Source organism: Malurus melanocephalus, unplaced genomic scaffold (genome assembly GCF_030028575.1).
Source record: "Malurus melanocephalus ecotype Western Australia unplaced genomic scaffold, MMel_1.1 scaffold_278, whole genome shotgun sequence".
Lineage (NCBI taxonomy): Eukaryota > Metazoa > Chordata > Aves > Passeriformes > Maluridae > Malurus > Malurus melanocephalus.
The window spans coordinates 548,324-568,903 of NW_026623510.1; the positions used below are offsets into that span (position 1 = coordinate 548,324).

A 20,580-nucleotide genomic window follows, 5' to 3' on the forward strand; every position below is an offset into this window, starting at 1 on the left:
GCGGCTGCTGGTGGCCTGCGAGCTCCCCGGCCGCCCCCGCACCCCGCGGCCCTGAGGCGGCCCGGGCCCGGCGGGAGCGGGCCGGGCCATGCCGAGCAGGCCGCCTCGCCAGTTTGAAAGTACCTCTGCGCTCCCGACCGCGCTCCCTAAATGGTTGTCGCTTCCCACCTCCCACGGAGGGATGAGTTAGGCTGGAGCTGGCGCCGACGCGGGTCCCCGCGCAGAGCCCTCGGTAAGCCAAGGTTGGTATCGCTCTTCCCTGCGGGATGCTCCGTTTTCCCTCCCTGTTAGGCCGGGATGCGCCGCCGGTGGGTTCATCCTGCCACGGTTCGCGGTGTTCGAGGGGGAAGGAGGCTCCTGGGCTGGGCTCAAGTTTGGTGTCCCGCCGAGCTCGGGTGCAGGTACCGTCACTGCGAGCCCTCGCTTCGTCAAGGTGAGCTCTGCAGGAGAAAGAGGGCATCCTGCGGACCGGTGGGGCCTTTGGGGGCTTTAGTGCTCTCAACTGTGCTGGAGGACAAAATAATGCACAAAGGCAGAGGTGGGCTCGGCACTGCCGGAGCTGTGGGGCACAATCCAGTCTCAGCTGAGTGCCAGTGGAGGTAGGGATGCTGGAAAGTGGGATTCTCCGGTGCTCTTTATTGCTTAGTTTTAGACATCACAGGCATTCTCCTGCAAGACCAAGGATTTCCTTACCCTGAGGGCAGGTGGTTTGACACAGACATGGGAGTGCTCTTGTGGGGCTGGGGGCTCGGGGCCCAGGAGTGTTGGTGGCTGCAGCTCACTGGGGCTTGCATCTTTTTTCTCTGTTGAGGTGTGTTGGCACTGCTTCTGTCTGCTTCTTGCTGGTGGGTTTTATTCTTGTCTAAGTTGATGCCAGGTTTTACTGGACATTTCTAGAAAGATTGGACCTGGTCAGTGAGCACAGTCCTTGTGATGCATTGTAGCAAGACCAGGCAGCAGCTCTGGCATAGGTTGTTTGGCTTCAGTGTACTTTTATTCCATGGTTTGGTAGGAGGTTCAGGCAAGCCATTGCTTTAACTTGTCTTTTATCTTCACAGAGTGATTCCTGTGGGTTCTGTGTTCTGTCTGTGGATAAGATAACATTGAGGGCAAACTTTCTCCTGAGYTCTCTGGCTCTTCCAGTCTACGAGCACTGTCCACAGAGGAGGAAATGCTTTGCATGTATGCCTTGAATAACGGGCTTGATATCCAGGCTGCAGGAGGAGCAGAACTGCTTCACAGAGCTGTTTCAGCTGGGGTGCTGTCATGTTAGGACCTGCATTGACACCTGTAAAATCTAACCCAGTAGCTTTTTGATGGCATGGTGTTCGGTGCACGGCCTGTGTGGAGAGACCCATTTCTCAGAACCCAGTGGTGCTGCAGATCCAGTGACCCACTCAGGGCTCARCTGAGCGGGCCCTGGGCAGCTGTGCTGCCTCATGAGAGCACAACACCCAAAAGTGTGCTTGGCTGTGTCTGGGCAGAGCCCAGCCCTTTACAGGCTGAGAACTGTCCCTTTGYACAGCAGCAGCTGGGGCTCTGGTTCTGGTTAGCTCCCCTACACTGGCTTCCTCGTAGCTTTGCTGGGATGCTGGAGAATTTTCAAAGAGAGCCATGGGGAGAGGTTGATAGAGAATTGCCTGTGTTTCTTCTTTGACCTGACATGACCTGTCTTCTTTCCTACAGAGAGCTGCTCCCTGRGCTGCTTCCTGCGCCCTTCCCGAGTGTGAGCACATCACAGCCAGCAAAGAGAAGAGCCTCCTCTTGTCTTCAAGGCACTTGCCTCTGCCTGCTGTTCTTTTGTCCAAAAGAAGGAAAACCAGACCAAATCAGTCCATAAAGAACTTGTGCTGATCTAAGGAGGAGGCTCCGGTGTCTCAGTCGCCTCTTTACTTCCCAAGATCCTGGCTGTGGGCTGGATTTCTGGGCTCARATTCAGGGGATCAGTTTTTGGGAATCAGGATCTCAGAATCTTTCGGTTTTGCTTTTACTTGAACCCTTTCAACCGGGAAGCTGAAGCTATCACTGCTAAATTCCCATTTTTTTTTCCCAAGCATGTCAGAAAGCTGGCAGCAGCAACAGCAGCAAGCACAGCAGCCGCCACCACCGCAGCAGCACCACTCTGGGGCAGCCGCCCTCCCAGATCACTCCATCCCTCCCAGCACTGCTGACAACCCCTTGGGCTGTGCTGTCTACGGCATCCTGCTCCAGCCAGACCCCGGACTGCAGCACCACCAGCACGCCCCCATCCAGGCTGGAGAGCCATCCCACAAATGCGGTGTGTGTGGCCATGACCTCGCTCACCTCTCCAATCCCCACGAGCACCAGTGCTTGCCAGGCCATGACCGCTCTTTCCAGTGTACCCAGTGCCTGAAGATCTTCCACCAGGCCACCGACCTCCTCGAGCATCAGTGTATCCAGGTGGAGCAAAAGCCTTTTGTGTGCGGAGTCTGCAAGATGGGTTTCTCCCTCCTGACCTCGCTGGCGCAGCACCACAACGTCCACAATGGCAACGCCATGAAGTGCTCCATCTGTGAGAAGACCTACAAACCTCCYGAGGTAGAGCATCCACAGCCTCTCGACCCCTCGGAGAAGCCCTACAGCTGCTCCATCTGTCAGAAAACCTTCAAGCACCTCTCRGAGCTGTCCCGGCACGAGCGCATCCACACGGGTGAGAAGCCGTACAAGTGCACGCTGTGCGACAAGAGCTTCAGCCAGTCCTCCCACCTGGTGCACCACAAACGGACGCACAGCTCGGAGCGGCCCTACAAGTGCACGGTGTGCGAGAAGACCTTCAAGCACCGCTCGCACCTGGTGCGCCACATGTACGCACACTCGGGGGAGCACCTCTTCAAGTGCAACGTCTGCGAGCTGCACTTCAAGGAGTCCTCGGAGCTGCTGCAGCACCCCTGCACGCCCAGCGGGGAGCGGCCCTTCCGCTGCGGGGARTGCCAGAAGGCCTTCAAGCGCCCCTCGGACCTGCGGCAGCACGAGCGCACGCACAGCGAGGAGCGGCCCTTCAAGTGCGACCTGTGCCAGATGAGCTTCAAGCAGCAGTACGCGCTCATGCGCCACCGCCGCACGCACAAGGCYGAGGAGCGCTTCAAGTGCAACCTGTGCGAGAAGGGTTTTGTGCAGCCCTCGCACTTGGTGTACCACCAGCACGTGCACGGCATAGAGAACCTCTTCAAGTGCAACGTGTGCCAGAAAGGCTTCAACCAGTCCTCGGAACTGCTGCGGCACAAGTGCGTGCAGAACGCGGAGCGGCCCTTCAAGTGCGCGGTGTGTAACAAGTCCTACAAGCGGGCCTCGGCTCTGCAGAAGCACCAGCTGGCCCACTGCGCCGAGAAGCCGCTCAAGTGCACGCTCTGCGAGAGACGTTTCTTCTCCTCCTCGGAGTTCGTGCAGCACCGCTGCGACCCGGCCCGCGAGAAGCCCCTCAAGTGCCCCGACTGTGAAAAGCGGTTCAAGTACGCCTCGGACCTGCAGCGCCACCGGCGCGTGCACACGGGCGAGAAGCCCTACAAGTGCTCCTCCTGYGAGAAGGCCTTCAAGCAGCGCGAGCACCTCAACAAGCACCACAGCGTGCACGCCCGCGAGCAGCAGTACAAGTGCATGTGGTGCGGGGAGCGGTTCCTGGACTTGGGGCTGCTGCAGGAGCACAGCGTCCAGCACACGGCCGAGGGTGCCTACCAGGTGGCTGCCTGCTTGCCATGAGCCTCCCGTCCCGCGGCGGCTTTCAGCTTGCATGGGACRCTCCCGAGCCTCGGCCTCCCCTTCCCTCTCCTCGGGTGTTGGCAACCTCCAGGGAATGTGGGGGAAAGGGGAGGTATGGTGTGTGGGCAGGTAAACKTTCCTGTGGCCCCAGTGGTTGATGTGCCACCTGTATCGAAGTAGCAGCAGACAGCATGAACATCTCAAAGGGGTGGAAAGGAAAGGAAGGGGATGGAGAGAGGAAATGATGCCTGTATATGCCTGGTGTTCCCTGGACTGTAGTTCATGCTGTACCTGCAGTTCCAGTCCTGGGAGCTCAGCTGCCTGTTGCAAGCACCAGCTCTTTGTGTGCAGCCTTTTTCCCCTGTCCTGCCTGGCAGGGTYGGTGGAGAGGGCTGGGTGACTCCTCCTGGAGAGGGCTTAGGAGCAAGGCAGAGCCAGCTCTCCCTTGTCCCAGGGTGTGCTGCTCAGCGTGGTGGTAGCAGGTTTCTGCTGCTGGGGTCTCCCAACTTGGTCCAAGCTCAGTTGAGGGCATCATTTCAGATTGCTAGTGTTGATTGACCACCCCAACCTCCCCTGCTCTCCCTCCTTCTAGAGTGTTGAAAGGGAAAAGCCATGGGGCTGCACAGCTCCAAAAAGCACTTTGGCATTGCTGCTTTTGCAGTCGCTGGCTGTCACACTCTGCAGGGGTTCTGAGTGAGCCTGCCTGCCCCTGTCTCTGCCAGCTGCACAGGGAACTGTAGGCAGCACAGTGCTGCTACCAGAAAGCATGGCAAGGAGCACTGGCACAGTCTGCCCAGGAGGAGGCCATGGATTCTCCATTCTGGAGACATTCAAAACCCACCTGGACGTATTTCTGTGTAACCTGCTTTAGGTGACCCTAACTTAGCAGGAGGGTTGGACTAGATGATCTCTAAAGGTCCTTCCAACCCTAACAATTMCATAATTCTGTGACAGCATTCATACCCTGCTCCCAACCAAGAGCTTGGCATTTAAGAGCTGCTTCCCAAGGGACCCAGCCCCTCCTGCTGAGACTTGCCCCCAGCCCCTTTTGTTCCCCATRGGCTGTTAGTGGCACCTCCAGCAGGGTCAGGCAAAGAGCTGCCACAGCTCCAACACTAATGGGTGAGWTAAACACTACAATAACCTACAACTGCAGAGGTGTTGCCATGGCCAGCAGTAACCCACAGCATGTGCCAGGGGCTTGGTGTCTGATTTGCTGGAGGAACCAGAGCAAGCCAGGAGAATCCTTTCRGACTGCAGGCTCAGCTCCATGGGAAGGGCAAGGTTAGCAGTGGCTAAAGGAGAGGTCTATTTTTTCCCTTCTTGCGGGAGTCCTGTTTTACCCCTTTCCCCTTTCTTTACCTCGTCTGTATTTTTCAGGTTTTGCACACTTCTTGTAAACATCACTTAAAAATAAATCTCCCCTAGCAAGGTTGATGCAGCCTCAGGTGTTTTCCTCTGCAGGAATTTGCTGGCTTCTCATGTCCAAGAGATCCATTACATATCAGTTAGATGCCTTGAAGGTTGAAGATGTGCTTACTAGGTTGTCCCCCAGCATTCCCCTCTTTATCTTTGGAGATATTAAGATGTTAAGTATCCATCTGTGGAGATGTTCAGTCCCTGACTGGATGTGGTCCTGGACAACCTGCTGTAACTGACCCTGTGCAAGCCAGGAGTTGGAGCTGATGATCTTCAGAGGTCCCTGCCAGCCTCAGCTCTTCTGTGGTGTTGGCTGGTGCTCTTCTGGGGTTGTAGTGAGCTGCCAGTTGTGAACAGCGGCCAGTTAGTTGCCCATGTGCTGCACAAGTGATTAGTACAAGGTTAATAACTCTTGTCTGTGGCAAGTGTTGACAGATTAACTTTGCAGAGGGTTGGACTGGGCCTGCATCTCTGTTGAGGGATACTTGTCTGAAAGATGGAGAAAGGCTTTAGTTTTCCATTTCTGGCACAGTGAGAGGGAACARGGTGCATTTTCAGGGGCTGGGACAGTGCAGTGACAGGTTAGACCCTGGGGCTGAGTCATTTGCAACTTTAAGGAGATCAAAACAGACTGTACTCTCTGCTGCCCAAGGAAGAGGGACCCGTGATGGTTGTCTTACTTTGTGCTGCCTCAAAGATGTAGAACTTCCTACCAAGAGTTCCATCTGTGTTTCTTTTTCCTCTTTTTTTTTTTTTTTGTTTTACCTTTTCTTTTTTAAAGCAGTTTGTTAAAATTCATTAAAAAACTGTATAGTTTAACTTGATGTCATACTGGATCTTTAAAAAAAAAAGAGATGTGGTAACTTGGATTTTTAAAGMGCTCTTTAGTTCTAGATAGCTGGTTTTTGCTATTTAATATGTAGTAAGTTCAGTGTATGCTTTTCTGTAGGAGTAAAAGAGAGTCCAAACCAAGGAAGGCTAATCCTGTCTTYACAGAAGGGTTTGGTGGTGATGGAGGCTGCAAGTGTGGGACCAGATGAGGACTGTGGCACCTACCTGAACCCTGGCTGTGTTCCTGTCTTGGACCATGGTACACTCTGCTCTTACCCAGCACAGCTGCCACAGGTCCAGTGGCTGCCCTGAGCCCTTGAGCACAGCACTGGCAGCCAGGATCAGTGCCCAGGGCTCAGAGCTTGCAGAGAGGCTCATCTTTGGTAGGAGGAGGAGGGTGGGAGATGGAGGTGGCTGCAGCCTCCATTGGCTTTTGTGCCTCTGCTGCTTCTTTCTGGGGCAGCTGCTGGCTAGAGGAGGGTTTAGAGAAATCATGACCTGTTTGTGCCCTGCTYCCTTCCCTCCCCAGGAGCCCGAGGGGGCTGCCTGGGTGACTGGCTGGCAYCTGGAGCAGAGGAGGATGGTGGTGAGTCCCAGACACAGCTCTACACTGTGCAGGTGCCACATCCTGTCCCCTTGGTATATCTGGACCTGGGGACTGTTGGGGGATGTTTCTCTTGTGCTGAGCAGCTGGGAAAGCCCTGTGAGGAGCTGTGGCTCTGCTTAGGATGTGGCAACATCCTGATGAGACTCATCAGGGCTGTGTGCATGGGGCCCGGTGTCAGGGAGAGAAGGGGGTGCAGGGGAAAGCTTGGCAGAGATGAGCCCAGGTCCAGGTCATCATCTGGTGCCTGAGAATAGGTGCCTCCAGGTTCAAAAACATCTTGGTGCAGGATTAGAGCCTCATTGTTAGGACTGGCTGTGAGTCCATGGTGACTCACTCTTTTGTTTTGTTTGCTGCCCTGCAGCAGCCCAAATCCAGCAAAAGCCCATGGAGAATATGCAACTTGAGCTTGCAGGTGGAGGATCTGTGCAGGATGGGCACTTGAGTGGCCACTGAGAGCTTTGGGTATATTTTTATARGAGCATTTTCTATTTGGAAGCAGCAGTGTTGCCTGCAGGGGTAGGGGAAGCAGGTCCATCTCCGTTGCTGTGCCTTTAGGTCGTGTTTGGTCCAGTGAGGTGGTGGAAGCAGCAGGAGGCACATGAGTGTCAGGAGCAGTGCTGCGTGGGCAGGGGCTGGCCTGGGGCTGTGTCCCTGGGGCATYACACTGCAGGGCTCTCTGCTGGTGTTCCCTTTCCAAACCAAAGAGCAGTTGGGGCCAAAGCCCTCTGGGGAGTAAACCATGTTTCTACTCTGTACCTGTTGCACTTCACTTCTGGGGTTTATTTCAAGCGACTTGCAGGCTCCTGCCTCTGCTCAGCCTCTGGCATCCCTCACTGCCCTGCAGCACCTAAGAGAGTTGCTGTGCTGGAGCTGGTGTTCCATCAGCCCCGTGGCAAGTGCTCATGCCACTTCAAGACCTGGTTGCCAGAYCACCTGAGGATGCTATGTAGGACTGGGTAGCCCCTGTTTTCTCTTTGGCTGTCAGTSTGAGCTTAGGGTGCTGTGGGGAGGCGGCAGGGAGGGTTAGATAGGGCAGTGGTTGTGTGGATGTTCTCCAGGACATAAATCCTGCTTTCTACAGCTGCTGTTCCTCTGGCTTCCTTGGTCCAGGAAAAGGTAGTCTGTGACCTGGGCTTTTTACTGATCTTCACTTCCCCTCACCCTACCTACAGGATGCCTTTAGCTGTCTCAGCCCCTTCCCTTCCACACCTTACGCTTTTAAAAGACGTTCTCAGCTTCTTTTCTCTTTGTCCAATTCTTTATTTGTAAACAGTGGGGTTTTTTTTTCATCCCTTTTCCCATACTGATTGTGAAGTCTCTTCCTTCATTCCCACCCCCTCCAGTCCTCTCCCAACCCCAAATTCCTTTCCCAGGCTGAGGCTGGATGCAGGTGATACCAAACCACTGATGGTAAATCAGGTATTTAGGACCTGAATCTTGCTGGAATTCAGTGGATGCTTCTGGTCCTTCCCCTCAGGAGGCCATCCATCTTGCTGGACATGAGAATGCCTGTGACCTGGCAGCTTGGTTCAGCCAGATCCTGTCCATGATCTGGCAAGCAAGTCCAGGCCAGGAACAAGAGCCAGAACAGAGCTGGAGGAAATGGGGATTGGGGTGGGARCAGCCCATTTCCATGGTGTGTTCCTTTGTCACATCTTCAAGGCTGGGGATGAAGTCAATGAAGGACTGTCTGACATTCCTGGGGAGATGTCACAGCACTGGGGTGGGCTTGGAGTGTGCAGTTAGCTCCCCTGGGAGTGCCTGTGGAGCAGCTGTGCCTCAAGCAGCAGCTGAGCTGAGTTAGCTGTGCCATGGACACCCCTGGGACCACGGCTGTGCCCCGGTGCCCTGCCAGCTCTCTGATGAGCAGATGCCATCCCTGCAGTCTGGGTGAGAAGATGTGCACACTCTGGTCTCGGGGCCCACATGCTGGGCTGGGGGACAAAGAGGAAAGCATTTTCTGGCAGAGTTTTGGGACCATCTCTGGGCTCTCAAGCCTGCTTTTGCAGGGAGGAGAGGAGGGAGGAGAATATCTGCGCTTCCTTTGGGTATTTACCATGATGTTCAGGCTGCARCTGAAGTCTGGCCATTAAAAATAGGCAAAGCCCTCTTGTTACACATCAGTTTGACTCTTTCTCCACTGGTGGTGAGTTCACCTGTAGGAAGGTTGCTGAGTTTCAGTAAGAACAGGCCARTGATGTTTGGGGCTGGCAGCTCCCCCCAGGCCTGGTGAGCACCCAGCTCCTCCCCAGCTGCCCGGCTTCCTCCGCAGCATCTCCTGGCAGCTGCCTCTGACACCTCCTGGATGTGAAGATGCTGCTGTCACAGCGTGCCTGGGATGCTCAGTGGGGAGAGCAGAACCACAGGTGCGAGTTGGACTGTGGGTTTGTCTCTCGAGTGCCTCCAAGCCGTGGGTCTGAGGGACTTCATGGTCAGTGAGGTTCTTGGGCTCCTCCCAACCTGTGCTCATGACTCCGGTAGAGTTCCCAGGGCTGTCAGAAGCTGCAGCCAAGGTTGCTGAGGTTTGTGTGGCTTGCAGTGCCTTTAACACTGCTCTCCGTGTGTTTCTAAGATGATACTCCATGTATGTGTGTATATATATTGTAATAACACATCCCGCTCTTCTGTGTGAGTGTCAAATGGTTTTGCTTTACTAATAAATTTATAGTTATTTATACCTTCCTGTGGGCTTGTAAGATTTCTGGAGTGGAAGCCATGTGCCAGGCACTGCTTCCTCATCTGTCTTTGTGCTGTCTAGCTCTGTTTTTTGGGGKTTTTTTTCATGTTTTCTTTCTTTTCCCTGAACTTTTTTTGAAGTAGAAAGATGGCTCATCTTCCTGGTAACCAGAAGATGCACAGTTTGAGCAGGCTTCCAGGGGCTGAAARCAAACAAAAGCAGAATCTGCAGTGTGGTTTTGCCCCTTGCTAAAGTCAGCCTCCCCAGGGCACAGCTCCTCCCGGAGAGCTTCAGGGCAGGAGCAGGCMGGAGTCTCTTCCTGCCACAAAGGAGCAGCTGTTCAAGGGGCAGAAGCTGATGCATGTTGTGCTCTGAGATCCCAGCCCCACACTCAACTCTTCAAACTTTTCCACAGGGTTTGTTTTGCATCACCCCATTCTGTGATAGCAAGAGAGGAGCCTGTCACACAGGTGGCTGCTTGTTGCCCACCAGGATGGAGACACCCATGGGGTCAGGGAAGGAGGAGCTGGGTCAGGGAGCTCCAGCGCTGCTCCGGGGAGCTCTGGACATGCAGAATCACGCTGGACATGGAGCAGAGAAGCCATGCTGGTACCTGGGTTCCAGGGTGTCACTGGGGCCGAGATTAGGGGCAGTGGGAAAGGCTGGCAGTCGTGCAGGGCTGGAGGTAAACGGATCAAGCAGCAATTGGCAGGCTCAGCAAGGGGAGGCTTAGCTCAACCCAGCACAGATTTGCTCTGGTCCTCTGGAGCTGGGGCAGGGCTGTGGGTGGAGCACCCTTGGCACACCACCCTGGACACATCACCTTGCGTCACCCCACGGGGCTTCAGCAGCTCCACTGCTGTTCCTGTGCATGTCCCTGCACACACCGGCACATGGGTGAGACCTCTGCCTTCGCCACAGCGCTGCTGGTGAGTGCCTGGGGCAGCTTTTCTGCCTCCAGGGATTTCGAGGGTGCTCAAACCTGCTTGATTTTGGGGTTTTTTTTGCAGCACCCCGCAGCAGAAGCAGGCTGGCTGCTGGGAGCCCGGGCACTCGGGACAGCTGGGTGYCACTAATCCCATTTGCAGGCAGCGCAGAGCTAATCCTCGCAGAGCCCTGAGCGGATTGAGCGGGTTTGGGGGGGTCAGTGGCGAACTGCAGCRGCCAAGGGAGCCTACACATGCCAGGGGTGGCTTTCCAGGGAGGCAGTGGTGAGCCTGTGGGGGTAAGTGGCAGCGATGGAGGCGAGGGACGCGGCTGGGATCTTTGCAGGGCCACCTCTGCGCTTCCCAAGGGGGTTTGGGCTCCGACACAGAGCTGGAGGATGAGCTGTGCTGGGGAGCGAGCGAGTCCACGGGGAGTGATGCTGCAAGGGTGGGAACTGTAGAGGGTTTGATCAGTGCTGGGGGGAAGGAAAGGCCACGGTGCTCCCTGCTCCAAATGGGGCCGTGGGTCTGTGCCCCTCTTCTTGCTCTTAGAGACTAAGGCCCTTGCTGGCTGGCAGAAGGAATGCCACAACAGGTGGTGGCACCGCTGGGTGCCTGCAATACATGAGACTGCCAGTTCTTTCATGCCATTGCAAGCAAATCCTGGCTACTTWTTCCTGTTCCTTCCAGAAGCTAGTTTTGTGGAGACCCACAAATGTTTCTGCCTGTTTGTTGTTCAGATTTGGCAAAGGGATGCCTTTTGCTCTCTGCTTTCCTTCCCAGACCAAGGACAGGCGTGTGCTCCGGGCTTTTACAGCTGCACATGCTCATGTCGAGGGAGGAGAAGCCCTTGACTGACAAGGGGGGCTCGCTGCAGCCTCAGGGGGCTTTCTTTGGGATTTTTTGGGCTCAGCTGTGGGCTTCTTTGGGACCTGTGAAAGTGCCAAAGCATGGGTGGAAATGCCTCTGCTAGCTTTGCCTTGCTGTTCCCAGGGCATTCACAGCTCCTTAATCCCTTACACCCAGTTAGAGATAAAAGGTAATTTAATTGGTTTCTGGTCAGGCCTCTCAGAAGGTGTTTTACAGCCCTTCTGTCCAGCTGTGGGGTGTGGGAGTCTCCAGGAGACTGGAGTGTGCTGTGTGGAGTGATGCTTCAGCTGCACCCAAACCTGGCTCCTGGGCTTGCCAAGGTGCAGCAAACAAAGGGYTGAGGACACACATACCCCCTCCTAGAAGCTCTGGCCTGTTTAGGTTTAAGGAGCCAGGCTCTGGAGAGCCCCCAGTGAGCCATCTCAAGGGAATGGAGATGTCCTGCATGCCTGACAGCWGCACGAGGGGTTAATGCAAAGAACCCAGTGCTGAGCAGCTTCCAGYCTCCACCTGCTGCGTGTGGGGCTGGGATCATGTGCGTAACCGGGATTGAAACCCCTCTGCAGTCTCTGGCTGGCCTGGAAGGAGCTCAAGGATCTTTGCCCTTTGCTGGTATCACCTGGTGCTCCTGAGCCCCTCATTGAGCAGAGTGGGGTATCTTTAGAGGGGCATTTTGGGCAGAGGGCCCCCAGCCCTTGTCAGGTACCTAAGCCTGTGAATGTGCATCACTTGGCTCGCTGGTGCTGTATCCCAGCCTGGGGTTCCTTCAAGAAGGGATCCAAAATGACTGAGCAACCAGAGTGTGGGCAGCTGAATCCCTGCTCTGCAACATTCACCCATCCTATCAACACCACAGCAGCCTGTGCTGGCTGCCTTTTCTTTCCTTGCCAGAGTCCTGCCCCAGCAGCCCCATGTCCCTGGGGTGTGGCTGAAAGGTGAGGGAGCAGAATTGTTTTGTAGGGGCAGAAAGAGCAGTTATGTGTGTTCAGACATGAACTTCCTCCTAAAAATACTCTGTTCAAATGACTGTTCAATGAAAAACGATGGGGAGAGCAGAGGACCCTGAGCAGACCATCACAGCTTCTGTGACCTATCTGCAATAGCTTCCCAGTCAGGAYAGTTGTGAAAATAATAAATGAGGAGCTACCTTTAGGAAAAGCAAGTTTAACTGTGAGCTTCCAACAGAGTGTGTAGTTTGCCCACAGTAGCGGTGAGGGGTGAGCAGTTGGGCTGGCTTTGCTCAGGCTGTGCTGCAGTGCCGTGTTTCCCAAGCAGGACACAGTGGAAACAGCAGGACACCRAGGACACTTTTGGGCTGCTCTGGAGACAGCGTGAGCAGCTGGTGTTCCCTGGGGAGTGTGCCCCCCGGCTGCTGGCCTCTTGCCAGCTGGAGAGCCCTCGGCAGTGCCCGCAGCCAGCCGGATGATGGGCTGGATCGACCGGGTGGTGCCCCAGCCCCCCGCACCCCATGTGACAGAGCAGAGCCCTGTGCAGGAGCCAGAGCCAGTTAAGGTGAGCACTTTGGGGGGTAATGGGGTCACCATGAGAGTGATGAGAGTTGCCTGGTGCCTCTGCACCCATGCCCAGCGCTGAAGCACCCAGCAGTGCTCCACAGCATGCCCAGGAGGGTTTGGGGCCAGGATACATCCCTGCTCTGAGCTGCTGGGAAGCAGCAGGAAGGACGGGGAGTCCCCGGGGTTTGCAGGCACCTTTGAACAGGGACAGTGCTCCCCATGCCTGGCTCTCTGACACCTTCTGCCTTTGCCCTGAAGGCACCAACAGGAAAGGCCGGTGGCCCCACGGATGCTGCTGACCGGGCACGCACTGAGGGTAAGCTCCACACTGGCTCAGGCTGCACATCAGTGTTCCTTTACCCTGTGCCACTCCTGCCTGGCATCCTGGGGGCTGCCAGAGTGCTCATAGGAGCTTGTATTTTTATTTTTTTTTCACTGCTGCCACTGAAGAAACCGAGAAGAAAGTGACCTTTGTGGTCCCTGAGGACACAGGTTCTGTGTTTGAGAGGTACGGCTCTTGCACACTTCAGTGTGCAGCCCTATTTGTTTGGGATTTTGCTTTTTGTTGGGGGCTGGATGCCTTGGATGGCATCCCCAGCCTGACTCACACTCTTCCCTGGCAGTGTGGGGAGCAGTGTGCTCTCCTGGCTCTCCAATGGGCTGGAGAAGGTGATTCCCCAGCCAGCCCCAGCCCCAGGGCTGCAGGCACTTGGAAAGAGCTTCGAGACGAGCATCGACATTGCGGACCAGGTAAAAGACAGATTTGGGCAATGGTTTGGTGTATTTGAGCTTCCACCTCTTTTTACCTTTTTTTTTCCCTTTTTATCCCTCTCCCAGTGCTGTCTGGGAGCACTAAACCTGCCCTGCATGGGTTTCTGCCTTCACCCACCCCTGCGGAAAGGGCCGCTTTCCCTCCCTGCTCAGCGGGATGATTCCCCTCTTGGCTGTCAGGTTTTCAGACAATCTGTTTGGCTTTTCAGACAGAGGTCCAGATCCTTGGGGATGAGGACGAAGATGCTCTGGGTAAGGAGAGCTGGGAATTCATAACTTGCAGCACCCTGGGACTCCCACATCCCACATCCCACATCCCACATCCCTGGCTGGTGATGCCGGCACCCTTTTCGCTGGCTGACGGGGGCACCTGAAGCTCCCAGCAGCGCCGATTCCCCGTGCCCACAGCAGCGCTCTCCTTGCAGAGATAACCCCCTTCGATCCCGAGGAGGAAGGCTYCGAGGTCGAGGAGGATCCCAGCCCGGAGGAGTGGTGGGTGCCCGGCGGGGCTGGGGCGGGGATGGGGAGGGAGAGGGTGAGGATGAGCTCCCCGAGCGCGGCGCTCTCCCCGCAGGGCAGGAAAGCGGGTGCTCAGCTGGCTGTCACAGGGCTTCGAGAGGATCGTGCCGCAGCCAGAGGGGATGAAAAARCCGGAGGTGAGCACTGCCCAGCTCGGGAAGAGCGAGGGCCTGCCGGGGAGAGATGAGAATTGGGTGGGCTCCCTGCCTTCATCCTCCTGCACATCCCAGAGGGGACCTGGGGGAGGAGAACCCCAAGGGAACTCWGCAGAGCAAGAAGAGACCTCTCGGTGCTGTCTGGGTCTCCGAAAGCACCGGGGGGTGTGTGGGGCTGAGCATGTGGGTCAGCTGGGGTGGCCTGAGGCCACAGTGTGTGTTGTCCCTGTGTGTCCCTGTGTCCCCCTGCAGACAGAGCCCAAGAAGAGCGAAGGCACGGCGGAAGGTGAGCGATGCCATCCCCTGTCCCGGGTCCCTCTGAGAGCCTGACTGGGGACAGGGACTGGGGACAGGGGCTGGGGACAGGCTCCGGGCCTGGGGGACAGGGGCTGGGACAGGCTCCGGGGATGGGGACAGGGGCTGGGGACGGGCTCCAGGACTGGTACTGCCCCTCGTCCCCATGCCCAGGATTCCCATTGTGCCCGGGATTCCCACTGTGCCAGGATGGGTGGGGACACACAGACACACACCCTGCCATCACGGCACCACCCCCACACCACTCCTGTCCCCAAATTGCCCAAGACCTCGTCCCGGGCTGGGTCCCCAGTGGGGGAGGCTGCCAAGGAACCCCCCGAGGCCTGTCCCTCTGCCAGGGGTGACCCTTCCTGGCCTGCCCTGCTTCCCAACCATTTATGACTGCTGTTGTCTATCCTCCTCCTTCTTTTGAATAAACCTGAGCAGGCACAAAAGAGACTAAAGCCCAGGCAAAGCCAAAATCCAGCACTTCAGCCCCAAAGAGCACCCCAGCAGCAGCCGAGGGGCAGCCAGAGCCGGTGACCACCCTCACCCCTCGCTCTGTGGCCGTGGATGGCACCAGGTAACCACAGTGGCACCTTCTGCCAGGGTCTGGTGGCCAGAGGGACGGCTGGGTGGGGGCAAAGGCTCTGTCTGACAGCTCTGACAGTGGATTCTCGTTGCCAGGATGTTCAGCTGGTTTGTCCAGGGGCTGGAGAAGGTGATGCCACAGCCGGTGACGAGGGACAAGCAGGACACACAGGTATGGACTGGGGAAGAGCACGGGAACACCATGTGCCTGTAAGCAGGACATCCCCTGCCATGCAGCTGCTGCTGGATCAGGGCTGGGAGCTGCTGTGCTCTGGGCTGTCACCAAATTCCTTCAAGAGAACAAACACCCGTGACCTGCTCAGCCGATGAAAACCAGTATTTGCCTTCTAAGCAGCATGAGATCCCATCGTGTGTGCTTTCTTTACTTTCTCCTTGCCCTTCTGTGCAGCTCTGGCCTCTCACCCAGGTCCCATCTCTGAGGAGAAGCTGCAGCAGCAGCAGCTTTACAAAGCTCTGCTTTCCTTCCCTGGCCACCAGCCAAGCTCGCTGATGTGCCCCTGCCCTGTGCCATCGTGTGTGGAGATGCCTGTGCCCATGGCCAAGCCATCCAATTTGCCACGAGAATGGGGTGTTTAGGGTGAAAGGGCTRTCTTTACTGAAAATGGGGCATTGAGGGTGGAAATTTAGGGTTATTGAAAATGGGCAATGTCTCATGGTTCCCTTTTCCTCTTGGCAGGGAGTGGCCACCTCCAGTCCTGTGGAACAACGTAAGTGATGGCTCCATCCCTTCATGACGGTTTGCTTGCCAAGCTTGTCAGAAAAGTTGCTGGGAAGAGGGGTCACTGGCATCTTCTATCCCTTGGTCTGCCCTGTGTGCCAGCTTGGGAGCCCCTGGAATCYACCAGGGAAGCCATGAGATGTTGTTGACACTTGAAAAGAGGGAGCTATTGCAGAGTTGTGGCACGGGCTTGGTAAAACTCAGGCTGAGGGAATCTCCAGTGCAGCATCCCACATGCTCAGGTTTTGAGGTCAGAGCTGATTTCAAGTTCTGTGCTGGAGGGGGTTCTGCAGGAGGGGTTTGATCAAAGAGTTACAAGGGAGTTCAAATCTGCTGCTTTCTTGCCCTCCTTTGGCGTTTGCCTGGCCTGGTGTGAGGTGTGTAGGGAGGAACCCCAGGAAAACAAAACTCTGGGATGAAGTGTTTTAGGTGTGAGTTTGCATGGTTGTGGGAGAGCTCACAGGATTCACACTGCAGCTCGCTGTGGAGGGGATCAAGCACACAGGGGGGCTGGGCTCCCCACAACAGCCACACTGGGGGATGCTGGGCAGATGCAGAGCCAGGCTGACTCTGTGGATGGTGTGGGCAGGGCACACCCCTGTGTGAGCTCTGTCCCTTTAAAGGAGGGGCTGGTGGGGCTCTGGGAGCTCCTGATGGCAGCAGGGACCTGCTGAGGCACACGGAGGCTGCACACCCCCAGGGAAGATGCTCCCACCATGCCAACAGCCCCTTGGCAGAACCTCAGAGAGAAAAATCCCCGGGGAAGTCATTTCCCCGTGTGTTTGTACAAACTGGAGATGTGTGTGCTGCCGTGGACCTCGCAGASAGGCAAAGCCAGGGGTGCTGCTGCGTGTGCTGGTGGGCACAGCCTTGGTGCCCAGCTGGCTTTGGTACCTTGAGGCATCTCCAGGTCACTTCACGTGCCCAAGGAAGGGACAGATTGGGTCGGGCAGGAATTTGCCCTGGCACCAAGCAGCCAGCACGCTCATTAATGTTTTCCTTCTCCTTTTGTTTCAGGGGGCAAAGGGGCTTAGCGCCTCTGAAACAAACGGAAAACGAAGACCGTGGCAAACCAGCCCTTCCCACACCCAAATGAGACCAGCCTGAGGAGAAAGCACAGCTGGGGAGAAAAAGCAAAAGGGAACCTGCAAATGGTCTCTAGCTCCTTCCCAATTGGGGCAGTGGTGACCTGAGACTGGCACGGGGATGCTGGCTTGTCCCCAGACCCAGGGCTGTCACACTTGCCCCCCTCTTTGCTCTGGGAACTGGAGCTATTGGTTTTGCAGGATGAGGTCTGTGAGATGGGAGCTGTAAGGTATAGGATGGTAGAAAAGCATTGCTCAGGACACCTCAGGGGCAGAAAGTGGCACAAAGTGGCACAAAGCCTCTTGCTGCAGTCCCCCAGCACTTCCAACCCTCTCAGTGCCCCCACAACATCTTGGAGAATTCACYCCAAGATTTCCAGGGTGCTTTGAGTCAACTTCTGCCTCCGAGGTGTAAGGTTATAAACCTCTTGAAGCTCTTGTCAGCTCCTTATTGCTTTTCTTCCATAACTGAGAGTTTTCTCCCAAATGGAAAGGGCTCTGATTTGCAGCAGCAAATCAGGTGGGTGAGGTTAATCTCTAGGTGAATAAGTAGGAGTTAGTGGTTAAAAATCTTGGCCCGGGCTCGTCTTCTAAGGGAACTTACCCCAAACTCTCCTTGCTCCCAACTACAGCTGCTCCCTCCTGAAGCTCACAGCTCCAGGGATGCAGCACTAATAGCAGCAGCAGGGATGTCTGGATTCCAGGGCTGTCTCCAGCCCAGAGGTGTGTGGGGCAGGCATGGCCAGTGCAGGCACACTGGGCTCAGCCCCTACACCCCCGGTTTTGGGTACAGACCTTGGAATCCCAGACTGGTTTGGGTTGTCAGGGACCTTTGAAGATTATCTGGTCCAACTCCCCTGTGGGGGCAGGGACACCTTTCCCAAGATGAGGTTGCTCCAAGCCCCATCCAAACTGGCCTTGAACACTTCCAGGGGTGGAGCAGCCACAATGCACAATTTCTCCCTTATGTCCAATATCAATGTCCCCTCTTTCCGTTTAAAACTGTTGCTCCTTGTCCTGTCCCTACAGATCTTGGTAAAAAGTCTTTTTCCATATTTTGAGTAAGGCCCCTGATGTATTGACAGGCCAGGTTAAGATCTCCCACTGTTCCATCTCTTTGGGACCATCCAGGCAATCATAACAATGAGTTGTGAGCCAAGAGACCACCCTGAGATCCATCCCTGTGTTYATCATGAATCCTGCTTGTACCAGGACACAGTTTTAGTATTTACTTCACTTTCACAWAWCATATCCAAAAGCCATGGTRTATTTTAAAAGGCATCTCCCTGATYGCTGATCCATGTTTTCATTAATGGAGATCCACAAAGAACGGGCTAAAGGCATTGTGGACAYCGTGGGGTGGGTAAATACAGCACAGATCTGACTGTGTGTGGGTTTCCTGCCTTTCTGTAGTTCAATTTGCACATTTCCTATTAGCTTTGCTGTGGTCATGTAAGTTTTGCTGTCAGGCAGACCTCAAAATAAACTGGTTTTACAGTAAGCGGATGTGCTTCCTCCTGCTGTTTCTGTGGTGTGAGCCTGACGTGGTAGGATGGGAAYTCCTGGGGATGGAGAGGGCTCATCGTGGGGCAGACCCTCACTCTGCAGCTGCTTCACAAGCCATAGCTTTTGCCCCAGTGRTGCTGGGGAGTGGCAGAGGGTGTGGGATGTTCCCTACACCTGGGGGAGTGTTTAGAGAGGACAGGACATGGTGCTGGAGTGTTGTGAGAGAGAGAGCGGGCTCTGAGCTGTGCTTACAGACCCTTGGGATGTGCTGGGACAGTGCCTCACTGGGGGTTCACAATGGGGAAAGGCTTTGGGCTCCTCCAGATTGCTGGGAGAGACAAAAGGAGGCCTGGAGATGGGCCAGGTCACTGCCGGTGGAGGGGGCTCAGGGTGCAGGGAAAGCAGCAGTCATCTGTGTGCAGWGRGTTTTGGCTTCTACAGAATCCCAGAAYGATCTGGGTYGGGAAGGACCTTAAAACTTAGCCAGTTCCAGGGGCATTTGCCACTAGACCAAGTTGCTCAAGGGCTTCACAGGGTTTTGGCTAYGCTTGGCACAAAATGGTGAATTTTCTTGCTCCTGAGGGGCCCAAGGCAGCTGTGCAGCAGCTCAGGGGCAGCGGGGCTGCCCAGCTCTGTGCGGGGTGAGAGCTCCTTCAGCGCTGCCCCATGAGCACAGGGAGCCTGGCACCTGCCCAGCCYCACCCCTGGCCTCTCCATCACCTCYTTTTTTTYCTCCCCATTGSTGTTTCAGTTCCCACAGCCCCTGGGGAGCAGGAGCAGACCCATCTCATCATGCAAGAGATCGACGATGGCCGCGTTCATGAAGCCGCATGTGAGATGAGGGCCTGGGCTCACGAAGCTGATGTTTGTTCCCTTCCCACCATCCAGGAGGAGCCTCAGGAAGAGGAAAGCAGGTAGGGGAAGGGAGATGCTGCTGATGGGCAGGTCTGTGTGTTCTCCAGTCGCCAGCGTGGTGGCCATGGGAGGGGACGAACCTGTCCGTGCTCATCTGTCCTTGTAAGTGCAAGCTGAGGTGCCTGYTTCCAAAAACGGGGCATCCCCCAGTAGGATCCAAAAGGTGTTTGAGCAAATGTCTCCTGGTGTCTCGATTTTGGTTAGGGCAGGCTGTTGCAGAGAATGCTCACAGTGCCCTGCAAAGGACAGGYCAGGGAAGCTCTGCTTAGGCTCCTSTAAGTGGATTTTGGCYCCCAGGCAAGAGGCCTTGGACCTCGTTCCCAGCAGTAATGACACTCAGAAATGGTTGTTGTGTCTGTATAATTGACCCTTGCTTCCTATAGAAAATCCTGCAGATGTCTCCTGAGGGCTGGGCAGTGTGTTCAGAGCCAGGAGTGAGCTGTGTTGCAGCAGAGGGGTGAGAGGTGTCCATGCACACTCACAAAGGGTTTCTGAGCACCCCAAAATGCTCCCTGAGCCCAGCGAGCACGGCGTTTTCCACCTCCCACATGGGAAATGCTCAACTTCCCTAAGCACAAGTGATGTCCTGAGCCACGCTGGCTCGCCAGAGCTCTCTTCTGCTCAGCCAGAAAACTCTGGACATGCTATAAAAATATTTTTCAGATATTTTTCCCCTTAGTACTCAAACCTGAGAAGCTGTGGGCTGTGAGCACGGCCTATCCTGGGGGCTGGATTTTATTAACGAGGAGGTTTGGTCAAATCAGCGACTAATGACCCCAAAGCACATCCTCTTCGTGCTGCTTCTTCATGCAGCAAGGAGAATCTGAAGGCTCAAGTACTTTGGTTTTGCATTCCCAAACTTTTTCTCATTCTCCCCCCACTGGTTGGAGCCTTAGATTAATGAGCTGTGAAATTAATGAAACTAATGAAACTAATGAAACTAATGAAACTAATGAAACTAATGAAACTAATGGGCTGTGATGTGGCCCAAGGGTGTCCATCCTGCCTGGAGGGTGACTGGGGCACAGAGAGAGGGAGGTTGGCCAAAAGGAGTTGGGGGACTGGCAGGACTCCTATTGTGAGGCTCAGACATTCTTTGTGGATTTTACCTGATGAGTTTCTCCTTTCCAGACAAGGGTTGTGTTCCCCAAATGCTACCGAGGAGGAAAAGGAGGAGGAGAAGGAGGAAGACAGGAAGAAAGAGGAGGAAGAGGAGAGGAAGAAAGAGGAGGAGGAGGAGAGGAAAAGAGAGGAGGAGGAAAGGAAAAAAGAGGAGGAGGAGAGGAAAAGAGAGGAAGAGGAGAGGAAGAAAGAGGAGGAGAGGAAAAAAGAGGAAGAGGAGAGGAAAAGAGAGGRAGAGGAAAGRAAAAAAGAGGAGGAGGAGAGGAGAAAACAGGAAGAGGAGAGGAAGGAGGAGGAGCGGAAGAAAGAGGAGGAGGAGAGG

General features: G+C 55.4%; 2 protein-coding genes across 3 annotated transcripts in view; both read left to right on the top strand.

The window, feature by feature from the left end:
- The first annotated feature begins 12 nt into the window (after positions 1–12).
- Positions 13–7,162, top strand: ZNF319 (zinc finger protein 319). Of its 2 annotated transcripts, none has more exons than XM_057376324.1 (2): positions 13–242; positions 1,687–7,162. In XM_057376324.1, exon 2 carries the CDS (start codon positions 2,056–2,058, stop codon positions 3,715–3,717), a length of 1,662 nt encoding a protein of 553 aa, XP_057232307.1. In that variant the 5' UTR covers positions 13–242; positions 1,687–2,055; the 3' UTR covers positions 3,718–7,162. The 2 variants fall into 2 exon arrangements, with proteins under 2 accessions (XP_057232307.1, XP_057232308.1); XM_057376325.1 differs by having other exon boundaries at positions 13–232.
- Positions 7,163–12,090: 4,928 nt separating this feature from the next.
- CNGB1 (cyclic nucleotide gated channel subunit beta 1) overlaps positions 12,091–20,580 on the top strand; it is a 27,007-nt gene continuing 18,517 nt past the window's right edge. Inside the window, exons 1-13 of the mRNA XM_057376380.1 lie at positions 12,091–12,559; positions 12,820–12,877; positions 13,012–13,069; positions 13,185–13,311; positions 13,542–13,584; positions 13,758–13,824; positions 13,907–13,988; positions 14,259–14,292; positions 14,748–14,883; positions 14,988–15,063; positions 15,589–15,619; positions 18,973–19,135; positions 20,268–20,579. Coding sequence (XP_057232363.1) covers positions 12,470–12,559; positions 12,820–12,877; positions 13,012–13,069; positions 13,185–13,311; positions 13,542–13,584; positions 13,758–13,824; positions 13,907–13,988; positions 14,259–14,292; positions 14,748–14,883; positions 14,988–15,063; positions 15,589–15,619; positions 18,973–19,135; positions 20,268–20,579 — 1,277 coding nt within the window. The 5' untranslated portion in view covers positions 12,091–12,469. The remainder of the gene's footprint in view (positions 12,560–12,819; positions 12,878–13,011; positions 13,070–13,184; positions 13,312–13,541; positions 13,585–13,757; positions 13,825–13,906; positions 13,989–14,258; positions 14,293–14,747; positions 14,884–14,987; positions 15,064–15,588; positions 15,620–18,972; positions 19,136–20,267; position 20,580) is intronic.